Source organism: Wyeomyia smithii, chromosome 3 (assembly GCF_029784165.1).
Source record: "Wyeomyia smithii strain HCP4-BCI-WySm-NY-G18 chromosome 3, ASM2978416v1, whole genome shotgun sequence".
Classification (NCBI taxonomy): Eukaryota; Metazoa; Arthropoda; class Insecta; order Diptera; family Culicidae; genus Wyeomyia; species Wyeomyia smithii.
Window position 1 is genome coordinate 167904033 of NC_073696.1, and position 27901 is coordinate 167931933.

A 27901-nucleotide genomic window follows, 5' to 3' on the forward strand; every position below is an offset into this window, starting at 1 on the left:
AGTTGATCGATTTTCGATCTTTTTGGGCAATGGTCCAGAAACCAAATTTAGGAGGAAATTTGGGTCTAGAGCTCTATAGCAATGTTTTACAGAAAAACTTTCTTCTACAAAGTTGTTACATATGATAATGCGCTTATTGAAAAATTATTAAAAATTAGGGTGACCAAAATTTTCAAAGCAATCAACTATCTAACTTTTTTATCTTTGAAGATAGAAGAACAACTTGTTCTACAATGTTATAGCTCCAATAATTTTAAGTAACTTTGTAAAAAAAAGTTTTTTTCTATCTTTGAAAACAACCGATTTATATTGAAAAAAAACACATTTTGCACTCTTACTTCTTTATTTCAAGTTTCATTTCAAAACTGCCTTTAAACGACTTTTAGAGCTTTTTAAGAGAAACAATTTGCAATGCTGACATCGTGAATATCTCAATTTTACTCAAAGTAATTAATATTTTTCATGAAAAAATATGCGTTTCTCATTTGTATGTCATTCATTTTGGGGCAAACATAAAAAATATCTCTTGGTCTCATTTTGAAGGGCATACCTGACTCTATAAATGAAGGAGCTTTCAGAGATATGTTATTTTTTAAATTTGAGTAAATTCAATTTAAAAACAAGACCAAAATTTCAATAATTTTATACATTATGCATATAAAAGCACCCAGATTTATTTTTTGGTATTTTTTCTTATAACTAGACGTAATCACCTTTAATTTGACCCAAAAAGATCGAAAATCGATCACCTGGTTTAAAAGTTATGAATTTTTTAAATAAAATACATCGAATATAGCCGTTTTTTATGGTCACCCTATTTCGGAGCTAGTCCCCTTAACAACCCAACGAAACAATACGGGTTTGATTATTTTCAACAAAGATGCATCCCTGCGATTTTAAGCACAATTGAAGCACTTTGCGTGATCAACTTCGAAATAGGGTGACCATAAAAAACGACTGTGTTCGATGTATTTAATTGAAAAAAAATCATAACTTTTGAACCAGTTGATCGATTTTCGATCTTTTTGGGTCAAAATAAAGGTAATTAGGTGTGTCACTGATTCAAACCAACCGCACACTCCCTGAGGTTGGTCACCTCAGGGGTTTGGATGCAAATTTCCCCTCCACCTGAAACAAAAAAACAAAAAAAAAAAAAAAAAAAAAATATATATATATATATATATATATATATATATATATATATATATATATATATATATATATGTATATATATATATATATATATATATATATATATATATATATATATATATATATATATATATATATATATATATATATATATATATATATATATATATACTGCATATATATATATATATATATATATATATATATATATATATATATATATATATATATATATATATATATATATATATATATATATATATTACTGCATTCCGATTGACTTTTTTATTTTATATTTTTATTTTGTGTTATTTTAATACTTGACATTTTGTCCATGTTGTGTAATAATTTGTTTTTTCTTTCCTCTTTTTATAGCTTGCGGCTGCAATGCGACAAACGAATACAACAGCTGACCTTGCACAATGTTATGAATCATAATGGATGTGCTGAAGCGCAATCAACTGTTACTGATACTGGATGTGAGTGGAATCAGAATAATTGAATGAATGTGGTCAATTAAAAGATTCAACAAAAACTTTCTCAACATTCTGGACATTTATTCGTCTTTGCTACAATACCTAATATAAAACAACCCATATTGTTCACCTTTAGAGTTATGCACATCAACTCTATTTAGCTTAACTGCATATTCTTTGGTTAACCCATATTGCTATGCTCAATTCAATGCTCAAATGATATTCATTACAATAGTAATATCATTTCGCCAAACTATAGTTATCGTATCATTTGACAAAAAATCGACATAAGCGACATAATCTCATAAATACGTTTGAAATACACATCCTCAATCACAAAATAATTCAATCTGACAACTTGCATGTGCATCGTGAACATCAACTAGCTACAATTTATTTTGAGGATAACATACTACAATACCGATTTTGGCACAGTTCTGTCTAAAAGAAATTTCGATACCAGAGCAAAAACCCACTAAAGTCTACAGTCCTAATGGTGAATGCATGTGCTCTCATAAAGTCTTTTTTCAGGCTTAATCGGATTATCTTCAATTCAGTACACGTTATAAGCACAACCAATATTTTAGGTGTTTTGATTAACTATTCAGATAGTCGAATGAATGTTTATTCAAATTAATAAGCAAAATGCAATTTTTATAATCTGGTGTTGATGACGAGACTTTTATATTAGTGACACAAAATTACCATAATATAGTAATCTTGCGTAATTTAAACTGAAGTGTCATCAATTTATCAAGAAAAACTTTAACCCTTAAATACGCAATGTTGTTTCAACATTGAGAATAACGATACAAAATATATGTATTTTAGTTTTTATACAGGGTGTCACCGTGAAAGTGATACCCTTCATTTATGCCATACAAGTTAAACAGATGAATTTTTCTTCTCTGGTTCTTTTTCATTAATATGATAGAGTAGTAAAGTTACAGTAGGACTAGTTCAATACAAATTTTTCGCTTTTGCATTTGATCATGGCCCGAAAATGCTTTTCAAAATTATTACAAGCCGCACGCAAGTTATATATTTCACTTCACTCAGCTTTCCTAACATATAACCCCAAATGCTGAACCCCAATGGATTCAAAGTGAATGGGAGTGAATGCGGGCTATTCAGAGGTGCTGATAAAACATGGTAACTTTTCCTTGCACAAAATCTGAATGCACTGGCGCTGAATCCTGTTGAAACCAGAAACTTTATTTACCAAATAGTTTGTTGGCACAAGGCAAGGTTCTTTGGTAACGTGTTGTAGATACTCTGTAAATGATCTTTGATGACGTGCTGTAGGTACTCTTTGTTGATTTTCACGCCCCTGGCCACCAACAATTTTTCATCTAAAAAATACGCTATGAGCAGCGTGCGTCTTCAGTAGTAATCCAGATTTAGCAACCCTGTCGGCAATATTCCTGCGAGATAATTCATGAATCTTTTGTTTCTGGAAAGCTCAGTATCCAGGGACATTTTTAAATTTTTTGCATGGTACTATGAATCACGTTAATTTCATCAGTCATTTTTCTTGTCGACCGGGCTGGAATTTGCCGGATACGTTTGATACTACTTTGATCACCACTGCAGCCCACAAACTCCGTTTTTTACCCGTTTTTTTTGCGGATAATCATTTGAGCCAGTTTCCTCTAATCGTTTAATGGTCCTGTACCATTATAATCTGCGCAAATTCAAATGTGACAGATGTGTTCTGATCTGCAGATTGCTCAAGATACAACAGCAGATTCAGCAAGATACAAGAACTTGATTTGTTCTCTACCTAAATCTATTGCAATTTTTCTTTGAAAAAAGTGAAACACTGCCTTTATCGCCTAAAAGTGAACTACAAAAAAAAAACTGTGGAAAAACCATTCATTGGAACAGTCTAATTTTCAATAAAAAAAATATATCAGCAAGTAGAAGCTGAGGATGATGTTGTTTTGATTTTCGCCGTCGAAATTTTGAAAAGTAAAAACTCGCGAGATTTTCTTTTGAAATACTTTGCAAAAATTACAGGTGCGTGGCAAGTAAAAATGTCAAAGTTATCGTAAATTGTATTAAAAACAGTGAGAGATTACTGTTTTTGAATCTTGCTTTAATTTTTAAACTTTATACTCCGATTGCCCTGTACACTGAGCAGTTGGCTGCGACTTCTGTGTAGAAATTAACAGAAAGTCGAGTTCCCAATCGGAATGTGTAGCACCAAGGCTCTCCGATAGTATCGCAGTGTTTTTTGAAAACAACATAGTAATATTTGCATTACTTAGTAATAACTAAATCTTTCTTTTTTTTTTAAAAAAACATAATGGTTTTTTCAGAGCAGTAAACCTGTTATACAAAGATTTTATTATTTTGGATGAGCTTGTAAACATGAAAACAAATTCTCATAATTCGCTCAGACATCTTCTGTTTCAAAAATTTACACGATTCACAGTCTAGCATTTCAATAATGATACATTGGGTATCGGTTCATGTATTTTGCATTTCATTTTGTGTGATGTCATCGGTAAAGTTGTAGATGAAAAATATGTCTTTTTGAATACAATATACACCGTGAAACATATTTTTGAGAACAAAATCAAAAACCAATAGTTGGCTCAGCAAAATCTCCCGAAGTTGAATATCCCGTTATTACAAAAAACAAATTTTGTTGACCAATAAATCAAAATTACTGAGCCGAATTTCTGTCAATGATAACAATATTTTAAAAGCCAAAACGAATTGTTTGGTCGGTAGTTATAATATCTTCAAGAAAGTTGTAGATAATAGTTTTGTCCCCGAAAAAAATAGAAAACATACTCAAATTCGATAAAGAAAATTGCTATTGGCCATGAAGGATAATAATCGGCTTATTCAGTTTGTATCTGACTTTGTGAAAGAAGCACACATCGACTGTAATATACTTTAGTGGGTTTGTATTTTAGATCTTAATTACTGTATAAAACTGATTTGTCAACTTATCAAAAATACTTGTTTTTTCAATATTTTTTCATGGTCAATAATGGTTTGGTTGATTGGTTTTTATTGTAAATTTTATGGTTGATTCAATAACTATTTTGGTAGTCATACGAAAAGATGGTAGTGAGAATCATGATAATGTTCTCCTGCAAAATATGTATTAGAAGTTAAATCAATTTTAGTTCAAATACTTGATTGTATAAATTATTCTTGATTGAATATTTGAGATATTTTTCAGTGAAGTAAATTATAATTGTTGATTACTTCATGAACTAATTACATTTTTTGTTCTATGACTTACATTTAAAGTTGTGAAGTAGGCAATGTATGTAATTTTTTCGAGGATGCGAAAAATAAACACGACTGAGGATGTTATTTAGACTCAGAAAAAACTTCCCTCATCCAGACAGGACTTGAGAGGTAGTTTCCCCTAAGACCAATATCGATCACCCTTCACTATTGTGCTATGCTCCACACACGCCTCGTTCAACCACACACACTGCCTTGTGGAAGTTATTTTTGTAACCGAACGATTGCCTGCTCTCACACTTGTATAGCAAACTTACTATATCTGATGGACTAGGTGATTTAGTTGATCTGGACGAGGAATTTTTTCTAAGACTAAATCACATCCTCAGCCCGTGTTCATTTTTCACATCCTCGAAAAAATTACATATATTGCTTACTTTACATCTTAAAATATAACTGTTGATTTAAAAGAAAAATCAATATTGCTGAACATGCATTCCAAAATATTACACGTCATTATTTCAATGTTCTTATTTTTCTTCAACATATTTATGTTGATAACCGAAAACAGTAAGACGACTATTATTTTCTTCTACCAAACACTATTATTGTTATTTTTCAAACTATATCTCAGAAAAACGGCAGATAAATCTGTAGGTAGACTTCGAGTATCCTTTATTATCCATACTAATTTCAGCTGCCATATTTATTGATGTCTGGTCTCTATTTTTCTGTGTTACAAGATAAAACGCGAAGGAAATCACCATCATCAACGAAATCAAAAAAAGAAAAAGAAATAAATGAGCATGGCTTGAAACACTAATTAGATATTCGTTGGATAAATATCATTAACTGGATATAATTGACAAAATCTAAAACGGTGAAGTGATTTTTTATGCGATGTTCTTTATATAATACTAGTGAGCAGTAATTCAGCTTCACTAGTCAAACGATAAAGTGTTTTGAATGAAGAAATCGAGAAGGAAACATTATAAATGTTAAGTGATCCAGAGAGTCGAGTTGATTTGAAAACGTTTCGGAGTGCCTCGATTGTGAGTTCAATATTTGACACTGGTGGATCAACTAAGTTCCATCGATTGGATCCTAGTGTGCAAATTGAGCTTGAATCACCGGATACTCCTCAACGAAGGGGTATTTATGATTCCGGTCAGCTATCACACATGGGAAGAGCCGCTTCCGCTAGGAGTATAGTCGATACTAGGAGAGGATTACAACACAAAAGGTTTGCGTATCAGCTTTAATAATTTGTAATGTAACTGCTCAGCAACCTGTTATTTCCTCTTCGTTCCACACCTCTGCCAATTATCTTAACATTCCAATGCAATTTCATTTCGTTGAAAACCAAACCGCTGTATTATAGCTGCATTCAGTGTTGCATCTCGTGTTATGAATTCGAAAAGCTGATTGTAAACCCGAATTTTTTTATGTATACTTAGATCCGTTTAAGGATATATATTAATGGTTGTAATGTTTATTATGCAACGGTTATAAAATATATGCAGAATATATGGGTAAAAACATACTGAATGTGTTTTTTCTCATGTGTGCATGATACGCTATTCTATAATAATCCATTGCTGGTATTTAGAGAATTATTACAATAAAACATAGTGAATCATTACACCAAAAAAGAAGAAGTTACCCGCTTTATTACTATTCATTATCATTATTTTGTTGAAAAAAAAATTGGATTTCTAACATGCTTGGCAATTTTTCGTTTGCAGAATTACTAAATAGAATGATCAACTAAATTAATAATTTATAAACCACTCTGTTATTGCATGTTAGTTCTACTTGTTCAACGGTCACTAACTTCACTATCGCTATTTGCTATTGATTAATCGGGGTTCATACTGAGAATCATTAATTTATTCATTATTTTCAGCGTTCATTCTCAGCACTATATTGAGTTTTTTTCAGAAAATTTGATGTATTTAACGATACTTTTTTAAATTGCGAATTGTATACTGTGGCCAATCTTGTATGCTTCAATCGGTTATATGTTTTTCGATCCAGAGCATTTGTGTTTTTATTTGTCATTTTCGATTTGGCTTAAACTTCGCATAGATGTTCCGGTAGGCTTGAGATGTCATTTTGTGCAGGGCTAGTTGGTTCTGGGTAAGTTAGTCAATGAGGATATTTTTGAATCTACGCATCAAAAAATGGTGTTATATGTAGCAGATAACGAATGAAACTTAATGACGTGATTTCCAATTTGGCCATCAATTCTACTCGGTTTCTAAGTTGAAACATTTTGTCTAAACAAAGCTAGCCACAAGTAAATCTTGTTCAACGCATAATGAAAGCCAATTTTATTACTTCTAAGCTGCGTAATGCAAACCTACGTCAACATTTTCTGCCGTGAGATGACAAAGTGACGTAAGTGTCATTTTTTTGAATATGGGTTTTACATGCCAATTTGTTCGGCATTCGAAGACCTATCTTTTGGTATTTTCCTTTTTGTTGTAACTTATTCGTGCGTTGCATTAAATAAAAAAAAAAACAAAGTGACGTAGGCACTCGTTTCAATACGAAAGCGACACGAATTCATTCGTTTTTGGGCTGTACTGAAAAACTGATCACTTGGATCTACTTCACAATGTCATCTCACGGCAGTTTTGTTTTCACATATTTTGAGTGATTTTCATATTTATTATATGAGAGGTTAGTTGGTCACATACTAGTGGAGCTGGTTGGTCATATGCATATCATCCATAAACTCGAATAATGAAGTACAATATCCGAAGTTTTTGAAATATTTCACTCCAAAGACTCGAATTCTCCGGATAATCAAGCCGATTTTTATGCATAGATTTTTTTTGTTTTTTTTTTTCATCGAAAACAATCAGTTTGTTGATGGAATGAATATTGTACTCGGTAAATATGGCGACATTAAATAATAAAAATATCAAGCGAATATATATCGATGTTTGTTAAGTAAAACAAATGTAATCATAATAAGATGAATCAATCTGTCGCGACCGACAGCAGACGGTGGCTGCTCCATCTCGAATGGATGAACTGAATCTGATCGGCGCTGTCCGATGCATATCGGACTAAGCAGAAAATTCAATGTTAACTCTTGTTTGGCTGCTGCTGCTGGCTGATGTTACTTCTTCCGCATCAGAATGACGACTGACGTGAACGCACCTAACGGAAGTCTTATATAGCCAATCCGAACGGCGCAGTCCGATGCCTATCGGACTATCCAGAAAATTCAATGTTAACTCTTGTTTGGCTGCTGCTGCTGGCTGATGTTACTTCTTTCGCATCCGAATATCGACTGGCCCAATGCACTGAACGAAGTCCTTTTTATATGCTTGCGCAAGCGCGCGAACGTTTTTGATTGGCTCCCGCACTCATTCTCTGTTTTGACGTTACGGAAATAGGGGTGTACAGTAAGGATGTGAAGTGATATATATATATATATATATATATATATATATATATATATATATATATATATATATATATATATATATATATATATATATATATATATATATATATATTTGGATAACAAAACATAATGTCGGTTCCCATAACAATTATATTTACATTTTTTTTTTGACATTTTATGATTATTTTCTCTTATCTGCTACACAATCCTGTCTTTTCTTTTTATGCATTGAGTAAACTACAAAGCATATAGCGCAAAATATTACATCAAATCTGGTATTTTTAGATAGAATCGAGCAAATGACAAACGTAAAAATGTGAGAAAAAATCCGAAATTGAAGGAAAAAAGATGACTCCGGTTAATCAAACCGTTTTATACATAATCGAGTCCCGTATAACCGAACTTCCAATAACCGTGTCTCCGGATAATCGAGTCCGACCTGTATATGCAGTTCTAGGAACGCACAGTGAAACGAATTCAAAAATAGTGGGACATCGATATTTGTGAAGAAACGCATGGTTTTAACGTTTCGATGTCTTCGAATAAGTTTCTTAGTTTTGTAAATATTAAAACCGGAATATTGATGTACTCTTTCGAGGAAATACATTTTTCTCAAGCCTACATGAGGACTTGATACCCCTTACTAACACGCAGAGAATCCTGAGTAAGAATCCCAAGCATATCTTTAGCTCGGTGACGGAATCGTGAAAGGAATCGTAAACACGATCCGGAGGATTCCCACTCACGATTCTTATTCAAGAATCCTAGAGCCATATACAGGGCATTCCTGTGGATTCTTTTTTCAGGAATCCTTTTCAAGGACGCTCACGAATCCAATGTGAGGAATCCTAGAGAATCTATGCGAATCGTATGTGTTCGTCCGGGACGACTGAGAAACTTGAGGAATGTTGCTTATTACAAAATTGTCTCATTTTAATCCACAGCGACTTGAAAAAATTTCCTTCAACACAAAAGCATAATGCATCTTCTGAAAGCTTCCACATAGCAGTCAATGAAAGCTCAATCCAGTAGCAGACCTTCCCTGTCTGAGATCAGCAATTTTTCTTACGAGTAGAACGTGGTTCAGAAAATTCTTTTGTAAGCCAAGCTTTATTTTGGTCCGCGAAAACAACACAAGTCCGCCTGTAAAGCAGCCATTTTTGTTGCAGGTTGTAATAGAATTTATCGAACACAAGTTTAACAATAACCTTCTGTACTTATTTGAAAACATTTCCATTCTGTAGGGGAGAGGGGGGCAGTTTAGGACACTTTTTCTATCTTGATTTTTTTTGTTAACTTAGAAAAAAACCTGAATTCATCCTGCTTGTTACTTGGACATCGGAGTATCTTGTAAGCGTGTTAGTAGTGTGCGTTGATGCGATTTCGATTGGTTCATTTAGATTTTTCAAAATTGTTTTTTTTGTCCAAATGTGCCCCGTGTGTGGGGTAGTTTCGGACAGTCCTAAGGCAGTTTCGGACAGTGAAGAAAAACTTTTCTAGGTTTATGAAAATTCTGTGTTTTTCAACTATTTCTTCAATATAAGCAGAGACTGGGATCAGATGCATTACAAACCTTAAAACTTATCCTTCTATTTCAAATTTCACTCTTAAAATAAAAACAAAACAAACTGACAATGAGGGGAAAAGGATACATGAACTATGTTATTTTCTGGGCAATATTTGATTGGTTCAAAGTGCAACTACTTTCTTGATTGTCGAGCAACAGCTAAAATTGGTTCACTTACGCTGCTTCCTTATTGTTCTTATTGAGGGAACATCCATAAATGACGTAGCTTTTTATTTTTTTTTTTGACACCCCCCTCCCCCATCCTAGCATTTCATCATAAAGTCAGACTTTCCTCTTGATAATTACGTAGCTTCATAACTACTACATAAATACTTGGTAATTTGAGTACTTGGACGAGAAACTCTCTGATTTTCCCGTTTTTTCTTTTCCATGATTTTTCGGACAACAGACCAAGGTGCGTCTTTTAATTACGCAGATATCAGGAGCTTGTCTCAACGACATTGTTCCGTTAGAAACTCTTCCCAGCTCATCTTCGTTGATGGTTGCTCTATCGGTTTTCCTTTTTTTCCGAAATCGATATTTGTTAGTAAACAACAATCAAGTACAAATTTGATAAGTGTCCGAATGTGCCCCATGAACGATATCCGAATGTGCCCCACCACCATCCAAAGACAAATCTTGATTTTATTTAATAAATAAGGCGTTTGTTTCCCCGTTGTTATCACGTTTTCTCATTGCATATTAGTTACGAATTGAGGTGGTGTACTTACATTTCTGAATCGTTCACAAAGAAATTAGGGAAATACTTACAACTTCAAGCTCAAACAGTTGAAAACATGAATGAAAAATGGCAGTGTGTTGTTTTTGTAAGTAATAAACAACCAAGAGTTGTCAAACTATATGACAGCTGTTGGTGGAAGAGCTGCCAACTTACTCATATTTTTTAGTTTGGTTGGAGATCGCATTTTTTTTTGTTTCAGTGTACACCCTCTTGAAACCAAAGAAGAAAATCTTTCTAGAAGACAACGATCTTGAGCTTAAATCATGCGCTTCGTCGCACACAGCGATCCCAAGTAAAAATGTCAGTTTTACGATGCACTTGAAGAAGATTTGATTGTTTGACCTTTAAAACAGGGCATAAATTTTATTATTCTCACGAACTGCTACAAATCAGCCGTAAAATCCGTAAGATCGAGGAGGCCCATGCTAGAGAGGGTGCTCGAGAATAGTTCCCAAAGTTCGCTTAAAACTCTATATTTCTATCGATATGTACTTATAATAGCATTTGAGAGTTACTCACAACAACGAAAAAAACTATAACAAACTTCGAGAGTTTCATTAATTAGGTTCGCAATCCTTCCTTTTAGCTTATTTCGCTTGGAACCGAATTTATTTATTATTCACATAGAGCAGTTTAAGAAACAAACACCATCGATCTACTCCTTCTCCAAAATGAATGTCATCGTAGTCGTTAAATAAAATAGATAGGTAAATCCTCACGTATTTTCAAGTTCATTTGCCACGTTCAGTTTTTACGTGTTATGTTGCGAAAAAGTTTGTAATTTTCAACGCGCCATGATATTACTGCCAAATAAATAATTTATTTAGAAAATAAGAAAAATATCTTAGTTTTCCTTAAGTTCAGGTTTGCTGGACTGTGGAAAATTTTTACCAAACTTTGTGTTCATCATGGTCAACATTCACTACTTAACTGCCAGAATTGGTAGCATTGAGAATCACGGTCTTTTATTACCGTTTAATTACAAATGGCTATTATTTTGACGGAGTCAATCACAGTCTGTTCGCCATATTTGTCGATGGTTTTATATTAAACCCTCATAAGACGGCTGCTAACTACAACTTCTTGTGCAAGACTAATAAAATTTTTTTAGTATCTCGATAAGTTGGCATTTACTTATTGTACTCTCGGAGAAGAATACTTGCGCTTAAATGAATTTTGTTCGAACTTTTAAAGACAAACAAATTTTATCTGGGATAGCTCCCTCTCCCGTTTGACAGCTGTTTGTTTACAGTCAAGCATCGAGCTAATCATCAGCTCGAACGGATGGAGATATGGCATGATACTGATACAAATGGTAGTGACACCGGAAGAATTACTCATAGGAATGAATGCTGCATCCAAGCCCATGGTTAATTGCTTAAACTTCTTGTTCCGTTTACATGTTAAAGACATGTTTCTCAAATCGGTTATAGGCTATGGTCTTAAAACATGAATGAGCAAAATGAAGAAATGCAACATAATGCATGAAGCAGGGGCATGAATATCATTTTTGGATGCTTATTCTCAACAACAGTATACACGCTTAAATAATTTGATTTAATATGACGTAGGTTGAGGAGTTAGTTGCCTGAATGAGCTGAAAATTGTTTGTTCATTTTCGATTCTTCTCTTTCACAAATGTTTTCTCTTTTATGAGACAAAATGGGTTTAAGAAAAAAGTTTGGACACATTTTAAAGATAGATTCATCTTAAAGAAAAGTACCATAAAACTATCGTAAAACTCTCATTAAGTTTTATGGAAGCTTATTTTAAAAGGGATATTAAGTTGGTTAAAAACCGCTCCTCAGGTTCATTAGACTTATCGATGAAGAAGTTTTATGGAGGACTCTTCAAGTGTTCGTTAATTACTCTTGGAAACTGCTGATAAATAAAAACCACAAGTTCTTAAAAAACTTAAGGTTTGTTACTTAGGATGTCCCACTATTTTAAATTTCGTCCCAGTGTGGAACGGTGTATTTCATAATGCAAACCATTTTTCAAAACTGTAAACAATTTAGTAAAAGTTACAGCTGACACCATATTTCCTATCATGAGTTTGATTACTTTTCGAACCATTTTTTATTATAAACTGAACTGATTTGCTTAAAGATTGAATACAAATTAGATAAATGTGCTTTGATTGGGAAATAAATTAATTGTCCTTCCAAAATAAAAAATATCAATTCACCCCGCACCCTGACCAACTTAACCGAGGAACTAGTTGGCCAATTTAATATCTACTCAAAAACAAAAAATATCCTCAAATTTTTTAAATGTTTTCAGTAGTTAATATTTTTTATACAAGCTATAAGGTTAACACATTCGTTGTTTTGCTTTCGTCTCGATCAGACGCAAATTGTTTATCTCCGTTTGAGTTCGCAAAATAACAATACACGAGTTATCGTACGGGTGTTTTTCTGTCGATTAGTTCTTGTGTTGCGCGATAACAATAGCCTGTTGTATATCGGCAGAAACATCTGCACACTGGTAGGGGCAGGATACTCCGCCAGTGATTCGATACGCAGCTGATATATCAGCAAGAATAATTCTCCCGCACCGCTGTTACCCCGCTAGCAGCACGGACCACCATACGATCGAGCGAGTGGAAGTCAACTTCAACTACAAGTGGCATCTACAAGGTCGCGTGTAAGATACGGCCACTGTGTCACAACACGAAGCTGGATCGTCATTGTTTGTTCTGCGGAGACACTCGATTAATCCAACTATCAGCCGTGAGGTCGTGACTTAGACGTTCGGTGAAGTATAACATTTAGAATTTTTACTATAATCATCAATATTATTACTATGTTATAATATTATTATTAATATTATTATTGATATTATTATTATTGTTATTATTGTTATTATTACTACAATTATTATTATTATTATTATTATTACTATTGTTATTAGTATTAGTATTAATGTCTTTTTTTTTATTTGATCCATTGTAGATTGAAAAATTGTTTTTAAAATTTTATATCAACTACTTGAACCCCCCCCCCCCCCATATTCGAATATTTATCGTTTGTGTGCGGTAGAGCGTAACGCTCCCGCAAAATGGACGACATGCAGGTGCAACTTTTCCTGGAGGTGGAAACAAACGGGGAAGAAATTGAAATTTCTCCCATCAGCTCACCCCTACCTTCCCCTGTGCCCTCCCCTTTGCCAAGTCCTGTACCAAGAGTACCGGAAGTACGGGTAAAAGCTTACCCAGATGCCGCTGGCGGTCCCTACGTTGTTTTTTTCCGGCCCATAAAGAAGCCATTGAATATTATTCAAATTGGCAAAGACCTGGCAAAACATTTTTCGGCCGTAAACGAGATTACGAAGGTGAGGCCGAACAAACTGCGAGTTGTCGTGAGTAGCTTGAAGCAAGCAAACGAAATTGCTGGCTACGAGCTCTTCACGAGAGAGTTTCGCGTGTACATCCCTGCCAAGGATGTAGAAATCGACGGTGTGGTTACCGAGGGGAATCTCACTGTCGATGACATTTTGCGTCATGGAGTTGGCTGTTTTAAAACCCCCTTGATGCAAAGTGTAAAGATACTGGATTGCAAGCAATTGCATTCAGTATCCATCGAAGAAGGGAAGAAGAAATTCCTCCCTTCGGATTCCTTCCGAGTAACATTCGCCGGATCCGCGCTGCCGAACTACGTCCGCTTGGACAGGGTTCGTCTACCTGTACGCCTGTTCGTACCGCGGGTCATGCATTGCCAAAACTGTAAGCAGTTAGGTCACACAGCCACCTACTGCTGCAACAAGGCACGCTGCAGCAAGTGCGGAGGCAATCATGCTGAGAACGCTTGCAGTGGGGATACTGAAAAGTGTCTTTACTGCGAGGGAACTCGGCATGACCTTCCGGCATGTCCCGCGTACAAACAGCGCGAGGAAAAAATTAAGCGTTCCCTTAAGGAACGATCAAAGCGCTCTTTTGCAGAAATGCTTAAGAGGGCTGAGCCACCCTTGACAGGAAACATCTTTTCCTTCTTGCCAACTGATGAGGGTACATCTGACGATCCTGTCGAAGGGTGTTCCTATGCCTTGCCAGAGGGATCTAGGAAGAGGAGAATGCTCAACTCTCCTAATCTTTCTCGCAAAGGTCGTAAGATAACCCCTAGCGGAATGACCAATAAGCCAACACAAAAAGGAAGCGGTGAAGAAAAACCGAAGCAAGTACCCCCCGGTTTTAATTTCAAATCAAACCAGGAGTACCCACCGCTTCCTGGGGCACCAAAAACCCCTCGTGCACCCATTTCTCGATCAGAAGATAAAAAAGAAACAGGGTTCATAAAATTTTCTGATATTGTGGACTGGATATTTAAAACATTCAACATACCAGATCCCCTTCAAAACATTCTTCTTGCCCTTCTTCCTACAGTGAAAACCTTTTTGAAGCAACTAGCAGCAACTTGGCCCCTCATTTCAACTATTATATCTTTCGATGACTAATACGGCGAAAGAGGTTAGGAATTTTTTCACTGTATTACAGTGGAATTGCAGAAGTATCATCCCCAAATTCGATTTATTTTCTCATTTGATGAATACATACAATTGTGACGCATTCGCGCTCTGTGAAACCTTTCTCAATTCGAACGATCAACTCAATTTCCACGATTTTAACATTATTCGTCAAGATCGAGACTCACACGGTGGAGGGGTACTTTTAGGGATCAAAAAGTGTTATTCTTTTTTCAGAATCGACCTCCCCTCGATCTTGAATATTGAAGTTGTTGCCAATCAAACGAATTTGAATGGAAAAGACCTTTGCCTTGTTTCGTTATATATTCCCCCATCCGCGCGGATTGAACAGAAGCAACTCCTTGATATAGCAGAATCGCTCCCCGCACCTTTTATGATTTTGGGAGATTTTAACTCTCACTGTTCGCTATGGGGGTCGCTGTACGACGACAACCGATCTTCTTTAATTTGTAACTTGATCGACGACTTCAATATGACACTTTTGAATACTGGGGAAGCGACACGTGTACCTAATCCTCCAGCACGTGAAAGCGTGCTTGACCTATCCCTCTGCTCGACATCACTAGCGTTAGATTGCCAGTGGAAAATAATCAACGATCCCCACGGTAGTGATCATCTTCCAATCGTTATATCAATTGCTAATGGTTCAACTCCCCCGAACCCAATCAATATTTCCTACGACCTTACACGTAATATTGATTGGAAGCGTTATGAGTCTATTATAGCGGAATCTATCGAGACTCACGAGGAACTTCCTCCGGAGGAAGAATACGCGTTCTTAGCTGGCTTGATAATCGACGCCGCGACTCAAGCTCAGACGAAACCGATACCCGGGGTAACGATCAGACAGCGCCCTCCCAACAAATGGTGGGACAAAGAGTGCTCTGAGCTGTACGTGCGAAGGTCCGCGGCGTATAAGGACTACCGGGAGTACGGCACTGTCAACCTGCTTCGAAAGTACGAGGCACTGGGCAGGCAGATGAAGAGCTTAGTAAAGGCGAAAAAACGCGGGTACTGGCGGCGGTTCGTAAACGCGTTGTCGAGGGAAACAGCGATGAGCACTCTTTGGGATACCGCCAGGCGCATGCGGAACCGTGACGTTTCGAATGAGAGTGAGGAGTATTCAGATCGCTGGATACTCGATTTTGCCAAAAAGGTCTGTCCGGACTCTGTACCGGAACAGAGAACCTTTCGCGACGCGTTTATAGTAACTACGGAAGAGCCTTCATTTTCGATGTTGGAATTTTCAATGGCTCTCCTGTCGTGCAACAATAAGGCTCCAGGGTTAGATAGAATAAAATTCAACCTGTTGAAGAATCTACCCGACTCTGCAAAAAGACGCTTGTTGAATTTGTTCAACAAGTTTCTTGAGCTAAATATTGTTCCGCATGACTGGAGGGAGGTAAAAGTCATTGCTATCCGGAAACCCGGGAAACCTGCCTCTGATCACAATTCATATAGGCCGATTGCGATGCTCTCTTGCCTCCGGAAATTAATGGAGAAAATGATCCTCTTACGGTTAGACAAATGGGTCGAAACAAACGGTTTACTTTCAGATACTCAATTTGGCTTTCGCCGGGGCAAAGGGACGAACGATTGCCTAGCGTTGCTTTCTACTGAAATTCAAGTCGCATTTGCTCGGAAAGAGCAAATGGCTTCTGCGTTCTTGGATATTAAGGGGGCTTTTGACTCTGTCTCTGTAGAAGTTTTAAGCGCGAAACTTCATTCGCAGGGACTTTCACCAAATTTGAATAACTTTTTGCTCAACTTGTTGTCAGAAAAGCATATGTATTTCTCACATGGCGATTCGACAACTTCCCGAATTAGTTACATGGGCCTTCCCCAGGGCTCATGTTTATGTCCTCTCTTATATAATTTTTACGTCAATGACATCGATGAATGTCTTGCAAAGTCATGCACGCTAAGGCAACTTGCAGACGATAGCGTTGTATCCATTACTGGTAGCGAGACTAGCGATCTGCAAGGACCATTGCAAGATACCTTAGACAATTTGTCTGAATGGGCTCTTAAGCTGGGTATCGAATTCTCTCCGGAGAAAGCTGAGTTGGTCGTTTTTTTCTAGGAAGCATAACCCAGCTCAGCTGCAGCTCGTACTAACGGGTAAAACGATCTCTCAGGTTTTAGTCGCTAAATATCTCGGGGTCTGGTTCGACTCTAAATGCACCTGGGCTTGTCATATTAGGTATCTGACACGGAAATGCCAACAGAGGATTAATTTTCTTCGTACGATTACCGGAACCTGGTGGGGAGCCCACCCAGGAGACCTTCTGAGGTTATACTGTCAGTTCTTGAGTACGGTTGTTTCTGCTTTCACTCCGCTGCGAACACGCATATTTTGAAACTAGAAAGAATACAATAGCGTTGTTTGCGTATTGCCTTGGGTTGCATGCAGTCGACCCATACGATGAGTCTTGAAGTGTTAGCGGGTATTCTTCCGTTGAAACATCGTTTTTGGAATCTCTCTTACCGGTTGCTAATTCGATGCACAGTTATGAACCCATTAGTAATTGAAAATTTCGAGAGGTTGGTCGACCTTCAATCTCAATCCAGTTTTATGACTTTATATTTTGACTGTATGGCTCAAGATATTAATCCTTCTTCATACGATTCCTCCAATGTCGCACTTTTAGATACTTCTAATAATGCTTTATTCTTCGACACCACCATGAAACAAGACATTTCTGGTATCCCGGATCAATTGCGACCCCAAGAGATCCCTAAGATTTTTTCCAATAAGTTTAAACATGTTAGTTATGATAAAAGGTTTTACACTGACGGATCTAATCTAGATGAGTCCACTGGCTTCGGTGTTTTCCACGAAAATTTTACCGCCTCCTACAAACTCGATGCTCCTGCTTCCGTGTACGTCGCAGAACTTGCTGCTATTCAGTACTCTCTTGGAATCATCGAAACCCTACCCATAGACCACTACTTCATCTTCACAGATAGTCTCAGTGCCATTGAGGCTCTGCGATCGATGAAGACTGTGAAGCATACCCCGTATTTCCTGGGGAAAATAAGGCGGTTTTTAAGTGCTTTAACAGATAAAAATTACCGGGTTACCTTAGCGTGGGTCCCTTCTCATTGTTCCATTCCGGGCAATGAAAAGGCTGACGCTTTAGCTAAGGTGGGTGCTATTGATGGCGATATTTATGAAAGACCAATTGCTTATGATGAATTTTATAGCATTTTGCGTCAGAGAACACTCAACAGTTGGCAATCATCATGGAACTCAGATGAACTGGGACGGTGGCTACATTCCATTTTTCCTAAGGTATCGACGAAAGCATGGTTCAAGGGGTTGGATGTAGGTCGAGACTTCATTCGCGTGATGTCCAGACTTATGTCCAATCACTACACGTTAAACACGCATCTCTTTCGTATAGGGCTTGTAGACAGTAATCACTGCGTTTGTGGCGATGGCTACCATGACATCGAGCATGTTGTTTGGTCGTGTGCCGAATTCTGTGATGTTAGGTCCGAGCTTATAGATTCCCTCCGGGCCCGAGGAAAACAACCGAACGTACCCGTTAGAGACATTCTGGGAAGCGGTGATCTCCAGTACATGACACAACTGTACTGTTATTTGAAAAAGACTGACATTAAAATTTAATATTCTTTTGTCTATTTGTCAGAATACCCGTATACGACGCTGGAGACACGAACACGAAGAGCCTAAATCTATGTTTAAAAAACAAAAAAGAACACCAGTCGAAACACAAATAGATCGTATATCTTAATTAGTTTTAAGCAAGAATTGTATTTCCCTCCTCTCACCTTAAATCCCCACTAGCTCGTAGTCGGCCGCGAGAATAAATAAAAGGCCTCCCTCTTTTCCCTGCTAACGTAGAATTAATACGAATTGTACTTGGCTCAGTAAAACAGAAAATGTATCGTGCCGTGTCAAATAAACTAATTTTAAACCTATAAGGTTAACACAGGATTCTAACGTAATAAGTTTTTGCCATAATATTACCTTCAAAAAGACACAGAATCTTTTTACGAAAAAATGATCAACTAAGTTTGCTTTACCCTTAAGTTTTTTTAATCACGACTCATTATTGAAAAGAGCTTGTGTGCAAATGATATTGTTGAGAGAAGATACTTTAAGAGTCAAACAGGCTTGTTTGATTAGTGTGATGTCTTCAACAAGTTATAGGTATATATATATATATATATATATATATATATATATATATATATATATATATATATATATATATATATATATATATATATATATATATATATATATATATATATATATATATATATATATATATATATATATATTTTTTTTTTTTTTTTTCTTGGTGCTACATTCCGATTCGGAACTTGACCTTCTGTTTTTTTATACACGGACTTCGTACCTCGAGTCCATATGGGAGATTAAAATTGTAAAGTGCTACATTCCGACTTGACCTTCTGTTCATTTATACATAGACTTCGCAGCCGACTATTTAGTGTAAAAGACTATTGCGGGGCTGGTGCTACGATCCTACAGACACTAACAGTCTCTTCCGAGCCGAGACTCGAACCTACCACGACTGGCTTGTTAGGCCAGCATCGTACCGCGAGACCATATAATTTCTAATTTTTTGTCTGGACCGTGGACCTTTTACAAAACCCCTCTACATTCCCAAAAGTTAACCACGTGGAATGTGAATGTTAGCCCTTAATCCGGTAATTTGATTGATGTCACTACAAAAAAAAATTGGAGATAACAATTTTGTTCTTCAAAAAAAATGTACTTATTTATTTCTCATTTTTTAATTATTTATTTTTTAAATTATTGTTTTCTTTTGTTTTCATTTCTCCATGTTGCCAAAATTTTGTAGTTTTTGGTACAAAAGATCAGAATTCAAATGAATGCACTTTTTAGGATATTTTTTTTATTAGTTGCTTGAAACAAAGGTGTTTTATTATTATGTTTTTTAGGGAAAAAATCGGCTTAGCCCTTCTCCACGCATTTGCATTTGCCGTCACGCAATTTTCTCAATTGATACTGCATAAAAAATTAGAAGAAGAAAATTTGAAATATAATCAGTTAATATTATTGAGTAGTTTGTGATTTTTTTTTTTTTAATTTATCCTTCAAAGCATCCTAAAAAAACTTACGTTGTTAACCCTGGTGTGTAGTTTTCTACACATACAGCATTTTAATTTATTTTGGACAAGAAACAACTTAATTTTGCCCCAAACATATTTTTTTCATTGAGTGCATACATACCTGAAGCTATAGGTACCAAATAATCCTGTTTCGAAAATCGAATAAGGTATGCATGTGTGCGCAAGTATGTGTATGTGTGTTTATTTTCATTCTTACGACCAGTATATCTTGATTTTCTCAGCATCGGCTCAGCCGATTCGAATGTTCTTAGTCGCGTTTGAAAGAGCTTAGAGTCTAGTTAGTTGATAGGAAATATCAATTTGATCCGAAGGCTCGTTCGAAAGTTACGAAACAAAATTTTATCAGTATATGGAAACTGACATACTATCCGATTTTGTTTAAGTGGTTTATTAAGTGGTTTCTTGTCCAAAATGAATTCAATTGTTAGTTTTTTTTTAGTTTTAAAATATTTTATTTGACACGGCACGATACAATTTAAGTTTAACTGAGCCAAGTACATTTTTCAATTCTAAATTAGCAGGGAAAAGAGGGAGGCACATTTTCTATATCTCGCGGCTGACTGCGAGCTAGTGGGGATTTAAAGTGAGAGGAGGGGAGTTAGAATTTTGTTTTTAACTATTTTATATTACACAATGTATTCATTTGTACGTGGCTAACCTGTGATTGTCTATTTGAGCAGTTTTGGCAGTCTGAGGTGTCTGCGTAAACATAAAGATGCCGAGTCTCCGTTTTAGTGTCTCCAGCATGGTGTATCATTTTCTTTCAGTTTGTGACGGGAATTGTAATCTAACAAATAGATAAAAAAGATTCAAATTTTAATGCCAGCATTTTTTATAAACCCGTATAGCTGTGTCATGTACTGGAGATCACCGTTTCCCAGAATGTCTCTAACGGGTACGTTCGGTTGTTTTCCTCGGGCCCGAAGGGATTCTTTTAGCTCGGACCTAACACCACAGAATTCGGCACACGACCAAAGAACATGCTCGATGTCATGGTAGCCATCGCCACAAACGCAGTGATTACTGTCTACAAGCCCTATACGAAAGAGATGTGTGTTCAACGTGTAGTGGTTGGACATAAGTCTGGACATCACGCGAATGAAGTCCCGACCTACATCCAACCCCTTGAGCCATGCTTTTGTCGATGCCTTAGGAAAAATGGAATGTAGCCACCGTCCCAGTTCATCTGAGTTCCATGATGATTGCCAACTGTTGAGTGTTCTCTGACGCAAAATGCTATAAAATTAATCATAAGCAATTGGTCTTACATAAATATCGCCATCAATAGCACCCACCTTAGCTAAAGCGTCAGCCTTTTCATTGCCCGGAATGGAACAATGAGAAGGGACCCACTCAAAGATAACCCGGTAATTTTTATCTGTTAAAGCACTTAAAAACCGCCGTATTTTCCCCAGGAAATACGGGGTGTGCTTCACAGTCTTCATCGATCGCAGAGCCTCAGTGGCACTGAGACTGTCTGTGAAAATGAAGTAGTGGTCTATGGGCAGGGTTTCGATGATCCCAAGAGAGTACTGAATAGCAGCAAGTTCTGCGACGTACACGGAAGCAGGAGCATCGAGTTTGTAGGAGGTGGTAAAGTTTTCGTGAAAAACACCGAAGCCAGTGGACTCATCTAGATTAGATCCGTCAGTGTAAAACCTTTTATCATAACTAACATGTTTAAACTTATTGGAAAAATCTTAGAAATCTCTTGGGGTCGCAATTGATCCGGGATACCAATAATGTCTTGTTTCATGGTGGTGTCGAAGAATATAGCATTATCAGAAGTATCTAAAAGTGTGACGTTGAAAGGGACGTATGAAGAAGGGTTAATATCTTGAGCCATATAGTCAAAATATAAAGTCATAAATCTGGTTTGAGATTGAAGGTCGACCAACCTCTCGAAATTTTCAATTACTAATGGGTTCATAACTGTGCATCGAATTAGCAACCGGTAAGAGAGATTCCAAAAACGATGTTTCAACGGAAGAATACCCGCTAGCACTTCAAGACTCATCGTATGGGTCGACTGCATGCAGCCCAAGGCAATACGCAAACAACGATATTGTACTCTTTCTAGTTTTATAATGTGTGTTTTCGCAGCGGAGCGAAAGCAGAAACAACCGTATTCAAAAACTGACAGTATCGTTGTTTGGTATAACCTTAGAAGGTCTCCTGGGTGGGCTCCCCACCAGGTTCCGGTAATCGTACGAAGAAAATTAATCCTCTGTTGGCATTTTCGTGTCAGATACCTAATATGACAAGCCCAGGTGCATTTAGAGTCGAACCAGACCCCGAGATATTTAGCGACTAAAACCTGAGTGATTGTTTTACCCGTTAGTAGGAGCTGCAGCTGAGTTGGGTTATGCTTCATAGAAAAAACGACCAGCTCAGTTTTCTCCGGAGAGAATTCGATACCCAGCTTAAGAGCCCATTCAGACAAATTGTCTAAGGTATCTTGCAATGGTCCTTGCAGATCGCTAGCCTCGCTACCAGTAATGGATACAACGCTATCGTCTGCAAGTTGCCTTAGCGTGCATGAATTTGCAAGACATTCATCGATGTCATTGACGTAAAAATTATATAAGAGAGGACTTAAACATGAGCCCTGGGGAAGTCCCATGTAACTAATTCGGGAAGTTGTCGAATCGCCATGTGAGAAATACATATGCTTTTCTGACAACAAATTGAGCAAAAAGTTATTCAAATTTGGTGAAAGTCCCTGCGAATGAAGTTTCTCGCTTAAAACTTCCACAGAGACAGAGTCAAAAGCCCCCTTAATATCCAAGAACGTGGAAGCCATTTGCTCTTTTCGAGCAAAGGCGAGTTGAAGTTCAGTAGAAAGCAACGCTAGGCAATCGTTCGTCCCTTTGCCCCGGCGAAAGCCAAATTGAGTATCTGAAAGTAAACCGTTTGTTTCGACCCATTTGTCTAACCGTAAGAGGATCATTTTCTCCATTAATTTCCGAAGGCAAGAAAGCATCGCAATCGGCCTATATGAATTGTGATCAGAGGCAGGTTTCCTGGGTTTCCGGATAGCAATGACTTTTACCTCCCTCCAGTCGTGCGGAACAATATTTAGCTCAAGAAACTTGTTGAATAAATTCAACAAGCGTCTTTTTGCAGAGTCGGGTAGATTTTTCAACAGGTTGAATTTTATTCTATCTAACCCTGGAGCTTTATTGTTGCACGACAGGAGAGCCATTGAAAATTCCAACATCGAAAATGCAGGCTCTTCCGTAGTTACTAAGAACGCGTCGCGAAAGGTTTTCTGTTCCGGTACAGAGTACGGACAGACCTTTTTGGCAAAATCGAATATCCAGCGATCTGAATACTCCTCACTCTCATTCGAAACGTCACGGTTCCGCATGCGCCTGGCGGTATCCCAAAGGGTGCTCATCGCTGTTTCCCTCGACAACGCGTTTACAAACCGCCGCCAGTATCCGCGTTTTTTCGCTTTCATTAAGCTCTTCATCTGCCTGTCGAGTACTTCGTACTTTCGAAGCAGCTCAACAGAGCCGTACTTTCGGTAGTCCTTATACGCCGAGGACCTTCGCGCGTACAGTTCAGAGCACTCTTTGTCCCACCATTTGGTAGGAGGGCGCCGTCTAATCGTTACCCCGGGTATCGGTTTCGTCTGAGCTTGAGTCGCGGCGTCGATGATCAAGCCAGGAAGGAGCGCGTATTCTTCCTCCGGAGGAAGTTCCTCGTAAGCCTCGATGGACTCCGCAATAATCGTCTCATAAGACTTCCAATCAATATTACGTGTAAGGTCGTATGAAATATTGATTGGATCCGGGGGAAGTGAACCACTAGCAATTGAGATAACGATTGGAAGATGATCACTACCGTGGGGATCATTGATTACTTTCCACCGGCAATCTAACGCTAGTGATGTCGAGCAAAGGGATAGGTCAAGCACGCTTTCACGTGTTGGAGGATTAGGTACACGTGTCGCTTCCCCAGTATTCAAAAGTGTCATATTGAAGTCGTCGATTAGGTTACAAATTAAAGAAGATCGGGTGTCGTCGTACAGCGACCCCCATAACGAACAGTGAGAATTAAAATCTCCCAATATCAAAAAAGGCGCGGGAAGCAACTCTGCTATATCAGTGAGATGCCTTTGTTCAATCCGCGCGGATGGAGGGATATTTAACGAAACAAGGCATAGGTCTTTTCCATTCATATTCGTTTGAATGGCAACGACTTCAATATTCGAGATCGAGGGGAGGTCGATTCTGAAAAAGGAATAGCACTTTTTGATCCCTAAAAGTACCCCTCCACCGTGCGAGTCTCGATCTCGACGAATTATGTTAAAATCGTGGAAATTGAGTTGATCGTTTGAATTGAGAAAAGTCTCACAGAGCGCAAATGCGCCACAATTCTATGTATTTATCAAATGAGAGAACAGATCGAATTTGGGGGTGATACTTCTGCAATTCCACTGTAATACAGTGACAAAATTCCTAACCTCTTTCGCCGTATTAGTCATCGAAAGATATGATAGTTGAAATGAGGGGCCAAGTTGCTGCTATTTGCTTCAAAAAGGTTTTCACTGTAGGAAGAATGTTTTGAAGGGGATCTGGTATGTTGAATGTTTTAAATATCCAGTCCACAATATCAGAAAATTTTATGAACCCTGTTTCTTTTTTATCTTCTGATCAAGAAATGGGTGCACGAGGGGTTTTTGGTGCCCCAGGAAGCGGTGGGTATTCCTTTGATTTGAAATTAAAACCGGGGGGTACTTGCTTCGGTTTTTCTTCACCGCTTCCTTTTTGTGTTGGCTTATTGGTCATTCCGCTAGGGGTTAACTTTCGACCTTTGCGAGAAAGATTAGGAGAGTTAAGCATTCTCCTCTTCCTAGATCCTTCTGGCATGGCATAAGAACACCCTTCAACGGGATCGTCAGATGTATCCTCATCGGTTGGCAAAAAGGAGAAGATGTTTCCTGTCGAGGGTGGCTCAGCCCTCTTAAGCATTTTTGCAAAAGAGCGCTTTGATCGTTCCTTGAGGGAACGCTTAATATTTTCCTCGCGCTGTTTGTACGCGGGACACGCTGAAAGGTCATGCCGAGCTCCCTCGCAGTAAAGACACTTTTCAGTATCCCCACTGCAAGCGGACTCAGCATGATTGCCTCCGCACTTGCTGCAGCGTGCCTTGTTGCAGCAGTAGGTGGCTGTATGGCCTAACTGCTTGCAGTTTTGGCAATGCATGACCCGCGGTACAAACAGGCGTACAGGCAGACGAACCCTGTCCAAAGCTATGTAGCTCGGGCAGTGCGGATCCGGCGAATGTCACATGGAAGGAGTCCGAAGGGAGGAATTTCTTCTTCCCTTCTTCGATGGATACTGAATGCAATTGCTTGACATCCAGTATCTTTACATTTTGAATCAGGGGGTTCTTGAAACAGCCAACCCCGTGACGCAAAATGTCATCGACCGTGAGGTTTCTTTCGGTAACCACACCGTCGATCTCCACGTCTTTGGCAGGGATGTACACGCGGTATTCCCTTGTAAAGAGCTCGTAGATAGCAATTTCGTTTGCTTGCTTCAAGCTACTCACGACAACTCGCAGTTTGTTAGGCCTCACCTTCGTAATCTCGTTTACGGCCGAAAAATGTTTTGCCAGGTCCTTGCCGATTTAAATAATATTCAGAGGCTTCTTTATGGGCCTAAAGTAAACTACGAACGGACCTTTCGCGGCATCTGGGTACGCTTTTACCCGTACTTCCGGTACCCTTGATACAGGGCTAGGTAAAGGGGATGGTACAGGTGAAGGTAGAGGGGAATTGATGGGGAAGATCTCAATCTCTTCCCCGTTTGTTTCCACATCCAGGAAAAGTTGCACCTGCATGTCGTCCAATTTTTGCGGGAGCGTTACGCTCTACCGCACGCAAGCTATAAATATGCGTATATGGGGGGAATCAAGTAATTGTTGTAAAATGTAAAAACAATTTTTCAAAATGAGGTGTTATAAATAAGAAAAAAGACAACCGTATTAAAAAAAAAATATAATAATAAAGGAAATAAAAACAAATGTGAATACTTCACCAGACTTTTGTACTTTTGCCTATGTTTCCTCCTGGCTGATAGTTGGATTAATCCAGTAGGTGGCTTGGCAGGAATCGAATCGGTCTCCTCCAGCTGAACCAGCACTAGGGGCTGACCAGCGGTTGGTGGTGCGAGGGAATTCCTTCGGCAGCATCTGCACACAATGTACAGTCCCGTACCCTGCTAGGGGATAGCCGGCGCCCGGCGACGCGGGGAATTTGAAGCGACTCTTGAACTGCTTTCTTGTCACTGTTGTCGGTACCGAAAACACCAGTAGCACGCGTACCGTCTGAACACAGTGCACAAAGTCTTCTGTGCCGCAAGGGGTAACCAGCGCACGGTGGCGCGGGGATTTTCTCTGGCTGCTGGATGTCTATTGTCTGTCAGCAACGAAACCGAAAAACACAAGCGACACGTACTGTCTGGACACCAAACAGAATTGTTTGTTCGAACGAGCAAAAATAACGGACCTATTTTCGAATGCTTCCTTTCGCAACGATAGCAGAGAAGCGAATGAATTGAAATGTTGTATGTGTGGAAAACCACACACCAGGGTAGACAACGTAAGTTTTTAAGTATCTCATCAACCAAAAATATTTTTCCCTTGAAAAAAAAATTTTTTTTTTTTGTGTTAGATTGATGGTTTGGGAATTATCAAGTAATTTCGTCACAATCGATCGAGAAGCTTTCCAGACGAAATCTAAACAAAATACAGCTTTGCTGTAAAATTTGACTAGTTTTACCAGTAGTTCCTATTTAGAATTTCTTGTTTTCGTCGATTAAAAAAATGAGGGTAATAAACTGTCACACAAGACTAGCTTCCAACAAAAACGATTGCCGAAATGAGCGATTCCACCGTTGAGTTTCTAATTGTTGAAATGTGCTTCTATGATACCTGTGTTTTCAAGGCCGTTCAGAATTTGTATATGATTATTGATTATTGCATGGATTTTTTTGTCCGAAATAATATTTTCGGCAGATCGCTTGCACTAAACTTGCAATAACTTCACAAGTAATGGTATCTACATCATTTTTAGAGGAAAACTGAATGCAAAAAAGGTTTCAGGCTGTTCCAGAAAATATCATCAGAGTAACAGAAATTACTTAGGTTCCTTTTATTAGCGTTGTAGCAGCAGAGTATTAAGCAATATTTACTTTGAAATATATCACAGGACCTAACTGAGTTATGCACTTCCATTTTCTTGTAAAAATGAAATTTGCTCTCTACCCGGTTAGACGTCGAACATTAAACAAACGTTTCTTTCTTAAAATTCCGAAATGAAAGAATCTTTTAGTACCGTTGGTTGACATCGATTTTGAATGAGGCGACTCTCAAAACAAGGCTCGATTTAGAATGCTGTAATTCCTCCAAAGCATTTGTTGTTTCAGAGTAAAATTTTTCAAACCTATCTCCGGTTCTTAGTTTTTCGATGGTTGCGTAAACGGATTAATAAGTGCCATAGAATCGTTGTATTCCATCAATGTTATTACTTTTTGACGTTTAGTCTGTAAATACGAAGATCTTCGCCGAGTTTAAGAACTTCTTCTATAGCTAATAGGAAATTCCGAATAAGCATGTTGAAAGCAATGCAGATCTAATACAAAAAACCCAAATTAATACACCTAGCGGTCAGACCTAGCCTTTCTCAT

At 37.8% G+C, this 27901-nt stretch overlaps 1 protein-coding gene across 20 annotated transcripts in view; it reads left to right on the forward strand.

Moving 5' to 3' along the window:
- LOC129732121 (innexin shaking-B) overlaps positions 1-27901 on the forward strand; it is a 234823-nt gene that overhangs the window by 37979 nt on the left and 168943 nt on the right. For 16 of the 20 annotated variants that reach the window (XM_055692653.1, XM_055692650.1, XM_055692640.1 and 13 more), the window contains 2 exons: positions 1528-1631; positions 5582-6081. In XM_055692653.1, coding sequence (XP_055548628.1) covers positions 5834-6081 — 248 coding nt within the window. In that variant the 5' untranslated portion in view covers positions 1528-1631; positions 5582-5833. Of the gene's footprint in view, positions 1-1527; positions 1632-5535; positions 6082-27901 lie in introns of those variants that run through there. The other 4 variants (XM_055692656.1, XM_055692657.1, XM_055692641.1 and 1 more) reach the window with 3 other exon arrangements.